The sequence below is a fragment of the Grammomys surdaster genome, unplaced genomic scaffold (genome assembly GCF_004785775.1).
Source record: "Grammomys surdaster isolate TR1022 unplaced genomic scaffold, NIH_TR_1.0 64, whole genome shotgun sequence".
NCBI classification, from domain to species: Eukaryota; Metazoa; Chordata; class Mammalia; order Rodentia; family Muridae; genus Grammomys; species Grammomys surdaster.
Window position 1 is genome coordinate 806,966 of NW_021604566.1, and position 6,771 is coordinate 813,736.

At 39.2% G+C, this 6,771-nt stretch overlaps 1 protein-coding gene across 1 annotated transcript in view; it reads left to right on the forward strand.

Annotated features, from left to right (window-relative positions):
* Dpy19l4 (dpy-19 like 4) overlaps positions 1-6,488 on the forward strand; it is a 57,612-nt gene extending 51,124 nt beyond the window's left edge. The window contains exons 18-19 of the mRNA XM_028769653.1: positions 4,137-4,295; positions 5,822-6,488. Of these exons, the coding sequence (XP_028625486.1) occupies positions 4,137-4,295; positions 5,822-5,986 (324 nt within the window). The 3' untranslated portion in view covers positions 5,987-6,488. The remainder of the gene's footprint in view (positions 1-4,136; positions 4,296-5,821) is intronic.
* The last annotated feature ends 283 nt before the right edge of the window (positions 6,489-6,771 follow it).

The window sequence follows — 6,771 nt, forward strand, 5'->3', positions numbered from 1 at the left end:
AAAAAGGCAGGACATGGGGAAGGGGATGACACTGGAGCGTGGGTGTTCAGGGGGAATACAGATATTTTTCAGAACAGGGTATCGGCTGGGTGAGGGTTCAGGGGACAGGTCACTATGACTCTGCCTATGATTCACTTGTCCTTATCTAAGTTGGTATTGTCTGCCAAGGCTACCTATTTACAAGGTCTATGACTACTCAGGCTGGTAAATTGTCAAAAAAAAACCTGCCTGTTGACATTAGCTTATAGCCATCTGTTTCAGTGTTTATCCACAGAGACCCAAGACTTGGTGTTAGTATACATGTATGTCAGGCCTATTGCTGAATTTAGGCCTATGGATGATTTTAGGCCTTCAGTGTGTAAGCAGGACTGCCCCTGACATCTCCTCCCTTCTCTAAGTATAGACAGGCTGTGGCGAATCTAATCTTGTGAAGGCAGGAATAGAGGCCTGACCTCCAGTAATTGAAGGGGACCTTGTAATGGCTCCAGTCCCTCTGTCGTTGTCCAGTGAGGCATGAGGGCCATACCCATCCCAATGTCTTTTTCCTGGAGAGCGGATACTTTTGACATCAACCCCTATGCAGTCAGGCTTGTCCCTCAGGGAACCCAGAGAGATATTTTTAACTTTTATTTATATTCCCTTGCAGTGCTTAGCCTCGCAGCCTAAGCAAGAATTCAGGTCGCCTGTCAGAGGGGGTTCTGGGTGGCCCCTCTCTGCCTGGTCTAAGGGTGGAAATACCCTATTTTAGGTTGGGTGGAGATGGGTTTTGGGAACACCCTGGATAAAGTAACAACCTCATTTTGAGTCTCGTGGTCCTCCATAACTAACTTATGATAATGTATCTGAATAGGTTTTGCTACTACATTATTTATCTGTTGTTTCACAGAGTTAGTCAGCCTATTTAAGGCCCAGGGATCAGAAGAAATAAGCAAAAAGAACCCAAATAATGGTCCCAAGATGAGAGGAGGTAGGGTTGACAACCCTGGAGAGGTTGAAAACCAATTCTTGTACCAGCACTCATCTTTCTTTCTCTTTCTCTCTCTGTCTTTTCTCAGAGCCTTCTCTGACCTTTTTCATGTTCTCTTTAACCATCCCTGTCTTGTCTATGTAAAGGCAATATTCTTCTTTAAGGGCTGTACACAGTCAAGAGCTGTACACAGCCTTTTCTATTGTAATAGAGTAAATCAAGTCCAATAAGGATCTTTGCGATTTTAGGAGGTCTCTTCAGACAGTGAAACGAGGGATTTCTTCAGATTAGTGATGTCAATCTCTAGCTGTTTGATGTTCTTGTCAGTGGCCCTTCAAAGGTCTGAGTAGTATAAGTTCGGAGGCCAGCATCTGGATTAGAATTTCTAACAGCAGACATCACGGGTGATTCATTTTTACCTGGAAAGGAAAAAGAAGGGAATTCTCAAGGATTTTTCTCTTCCCTGGATGTAAATTGTTATTCATTTTATTTATGGTTGGGCTTGGCTTTGTAGGGGTATCTATTTATTTCATTAATCTTTTTGGTAGCCAATTAGCTGTGCCTTCTGTGGTATCAAACAGGCATATCAATCCTCAGCCCCATAAGGGAACTGTGCCCCAAAATTTCAATCATACTGAGGTTGGAAGACTTTTCTAGTTTCTCAGTAATGTTGTTTCACAGAATTTTATTTTAAAAAATTGTGTGTGTGTGTGTGTGTGTGTGTGTGTATTTGGATGCATTTGGAGACCAGAAGGGGCTATCAGATCCCCTGGAGCTGGACTTGCAAAAGGCCCTGTAGAAGAGCAAAAAGAGCTCTGACCTGCCGAGCTGTTTTCACAACCCCCCAGAAGTGTTTTTTAAAGTCCCAAGAGTTTGTTACAACTTTCTAAAGTTTAAAAATAAATAAAATTGCAGAAGCAGTTGTCCATGGGTTTAGGCTGGGATAGACTAGAAATATGTCAGTTAAACTTAGTATAGCAAAATAAGGTAGCAAGTTTCCTTCAATATATTCTACACTAGTGTTTTCAGATGCTAGACAATCATCAATCATGACATCTAGTAGGTAGCTAATGAGCGTTCTACAAATAGATCGGATTCTTTTTTTAAAAATGTATGTATGTAATGTATGTATGTATATGTTGTGGGTGTTTTTCTTGCATGTGTATATGTGCACCATGTGTGTACAGTGCCTTCAGAGGCCAGAAGAGGGTGTTGGATCCTCTGAAACTGAAATTATGACAGTTGTGATTACAGATATTGGGAGCTACCATGTAGGTATTGGGAGTGGAACCTGGGTCCTCTGGAACAATTGCCAATGTTCTTAAACACTGAGCAATTCCTCCAGGTACGGGACCATACTCAAGCTAGTTATTAAATTTTGTTATTTTTCGGAACAAATAGTATGTGGCCCTGCAGGTCTGGCAAAGTTGTAGTGAGACGGCCGTCTAGTCATGACCTGAGTTTCAAACATCCTTTCTCGTCATTTCTGAGTGACCAAATTATTTTTAACATTGTTGACTCTTTTGTTTTTTTTAAGTATTATTTATTTATTTTATATAAGAGGGCATCGGATCACATTATGGATGGTTGTGAGCCACCATGTGGTTGCTGGGAATTGAACTCAGGACCTCTAGGAAGAGCGGTCAGTGCTCTTATCCACTGAGCCATCTCTCCAGTCCCATTGTTGACTCTTATCTCATATGGAAAATGAACATTCTGACACATGGCAATAAAAGGTAAAGGGACTATTACAACATAATAATAAGACAAATGGTTAAAATTTGAAACTAGACAAAGGACTTGTATAGGCATTTTTTCAAAGAACTACAGATAGCCAATTACCATAAGGAAAGTGAAAGTCAAATCCACAAGTAGATAACTCTGCAGACCAAGTAGGATAGCTAAAATCAAAGGGACGTGTTAGCTGGGCTTGCTGCCATACACCATTAATCCAGCACTGAGGCTTGTGGTGGACAGAAAGAGGACAGACAGTCTTTGTGAATTCAAGGGCAGCCTGCCTGGTCTACCTTTCAAGTTCCAGGACTGCTAGGGCAGTGTAGACACCCTGTCTCAAAAACCAAACAAAGAGGACAAACAAATGCATAAAAAGATATAGAGAGCTCAAATGGTACCCCGTACACACTGTGTGGAAACTAGCCAGAGTCTTCACAAGATTAATTGCAGGTACCTTATGACACAGTAGCTCTGCTAGAAATGCAAGTGTATCTCCTTCACAGAACTATGTAAATAGTCATGTATTCACCATGGCTCCAAAATGCAGGCAACCAAAATGTTTATTAACTGATGATAGAGAAGTGAAATGTCTTATCTTTATGTTATCAGAGTAAATATTATTTGGCTTTGAAAAATAATGTAGTGCTCATGTTATAATACAATATGAGCCGGGCGGTGGTGGCGCACGCCTGTAATCCCAGCACTTGGGAGGCAGAGGCAGGCGGATCTCTGAGTTCCAGAGTTCGAGGCTAGCCTGGTCTACAGAGTGAGCTCCAGGACAGCCAGGGCTACACAGAGAAACCCTGTCTCGAAAAAAACAAACAAACAAACAAACAAAAAATACAATATGGATGAATTAGGCAAGCTTTATGCTTAGTGAAGGAAGTCAGTCACATAGGATCACATATTATAGATTCCATGTATTTCAAATGTCTAGAATAGACACTTTTGCAGAGACAAAGTAAATAATTAGTTATATAGGACTGTGGCAGGCAAGTTGGGAGGTGACAAATAGTATACACAGCACTAATGCAAACAATCTACAGTTGTGTTGGTAAATATACAACTCTGTAAACATACTAAACATGATTAGTTGCCGAATTGTATAGTACTGAGTTACTTTATTTTAATTTTTAAAATTACTTTTTATAATTATATGTATATAATGTATGTGGGGTGGGTATGTGCATGGGAGCTCAGTTGTCTGGGAAGTCCAAAAGAGGATATCATATTCCCTGCAGATGGAGTTATAGCAGTTGTGAACTACTGATGTGGGTCCTGGGAACCAAACTCCAGTCTCCTGCAAGAACAGTGTGTGCTCTTACCTGCTGCACTGGCTCTCCATCCCTGTGGAGTGTATTTTATTAAAGCTGTGTAATTTTAATTAACAGGTACTTTCACTGTCTTTTAAATTTTGTTTTAATATTTTTTTCAGATTTACCAAATCTATTCAAAGCGATCTGCTGAGGACATTTATAAAATACTGACATCTTATAAAGCTAACTACCTAATTGTAGAAGATGCCATCTGCAATGAGATGGGAACCACAAGAGGCTGTAGGGTTAAAGATTTATTAGATATTGCAAATGGACATGTAAGTAACCATTTGAAAAGTTGATTGGGATTGTTCTGACTTTACTTAGCTTTATAATCTTCCTTCATGAGTTGTAGCCACCTTCGCATGCCATCTTCCCTTGTAGCATGTAGGAGATCAACTGCTATCTAGTAACCAGGACAACTCACAGGGGAGCTTGTAAGCTTCATAGATAGAACTGGTGGGAACAGATGCTTTTATTCCTAAGAAAGTTAGGGTAGAGGACTTGAGTGAAAGACGACTAGATCGTTCTGAGTTGTAGGGTAAACTGTTTAGGCCACAGCCAGGATTTTTGCTTTTCCTTCTAAAATACTCATGTTTGTCTTTATAAGCTGAGGCCAGTTTGGAGGTCAGTGATTTTTTTCACAGTTGCCATGTTTCAGGGTTGAGGGATGGCTTGGCATTTAAGAGCCTTTCTTGCCCTTGAAGAGAATGTAGGTTCAAGTCTCAGGACTCACATAGCCCCTCACAACCTGCTGTAACTCCAGCTTGAGGTGTTATAGTGCCTTCTTCAGGCCTCTGAAGGCAGTTTATGTATGAGGAGTACATACACATGCAGGCAAAACACAAAATAAAAATAAATCCTTGAAAATTTTTCCCATTTTCCTGTCTTTGTGACTAAGTAAGATTGCACTATAAACTCATTTACCTTATGTTGCATGTATTTTTAATGTTCTCAGTTGGTGCTTGATAATGTGATTTTGGTTTATTGATGACAGATGGGATAAAATCAAGAAGTGATACGTAGTAATTACTGATACATTTCTGTCTACTTTCTGCTCTTTCTTTTATGTAATACCAGGCATAAACTTAAGCTACTTTACTATCCAATGTCTGTTATAGGTGTTCCAATAATACTATAAAAACAAACAATCTTGGGGCAGAGATGTGCCTTAGTGGGTAAAGGTTTTTGTTTCCAATCCTGACAACCTGAGTTCCATTCCTGGGACTCCAGAAAGTTGTTTTTAGATCACACACACACACATGCACGCACGCATGCGCGCGCACGTATACACGCACACTAATGTGGTAAAAACTCACAAAGCTTAAAGTCAGCTGAGCTCTGGTAGTTGAAAGCTGGATGGGAGTTAGATGTCAGTGAGGCTGTAAGAGCCTAAGACATGCATCCTTGCCCACTAGACATGTAGGATTATGGGTCCTACACAAGGAGAATGTGATTGTATAGGAGGAAGATAGTACGTTCACTTTTCATCCTTAGAGGCTATCTGGTAGAGTTCTCAGAGCAACAGTAGATTTTATAGAAAAATACTAGCTAAGTTTTAGGATTACATCCTTTACAAACTACAAACATTTTATGCTTATTTCTCAGTGTTCAGGAGTTCAGTGGTTGTGGGAACTTAGGAAAAGGGCTTAAATTTGCTAAACAGCATAAGATATTTTAGTCATAGTTAGCAGTGATAATTTTCATATATATAGTAGTATACTAATACATTTCCTAGTATAAGGATTATATTTCTCATATATTTAGTAAGGTTTTTAATATTGTGTTTTTTATTTTTTGATAGGTGGTTTTCAAAGAAGGTGACAAATTAACCTATTCAAAATATGGACGATTTTGTCATGAGGTCAAAATTAACTACTCTCCATATGTGAATTACTTCACTAGAGTATACTGGAACAGATCCTACTTTGTATATAAAGTCAACACTGTGATATCCTTCCAATCTTGAAAAATAACAGAGCCTTCATTTCAAAGACACGGTACTTGAAGTAAAATGCAATTTTCTCGGAGCTACACAGTTTCTTACAGATAGTGTATGGGCATCTGGAACGCTGCTACTCCTCCCCACGCCAGCTGGTTCCTGGGTTTAGTCTTCTTGGAAGTAGATGATGAGATGCTGATGTCTTTTAGTAAGATGTCAAACCCAGCACTGCGTCTTTCTGACAGCTTCCTTCCTTAGTACATGACTTAAAGCTCTCCTTGTTGCAGCATCTCAAATCCTAATCTATAATATTGATCTTTATTTGAATATTTTCCAAGGTCGGTGTTTACTTCAAAAACATAATTTTTAATTAAGTACTTAATGTGATTTAATTCTATAATACAAGAGAAAATTTTCCAAGGAAGTTTGTAACAGTTGTAAATTTTCTACAATTAAAAATAATTGAAGGCCGGGCAGTGGTGGCGCACGCCTTTAATCCCAGCACTTGGGAGGCAGAGGCAGGCGGATTTCTGAGTTCGAGGCCAGCCTGGTCTACAGAGTGAGTTCCAGGACAGCCAGGGCTATACAGAGAAACCCTGTCTCGAAAAACCAAAAAAAAAAAAAAAATAAAATAAAAATAATTGAAATGTTAGTTAAAAATACATGACATTTAAATTAAAATGGAAATAACATAAAGGAAAGTGATTGTTTTTATAATACTGTTCCTGTCATCTGCTGCTTAAGTGAGTGAACACATTCTTAGTGAAACATAGGACAAAGTCATGCATTTAATTGTTTCATGACTATTACCT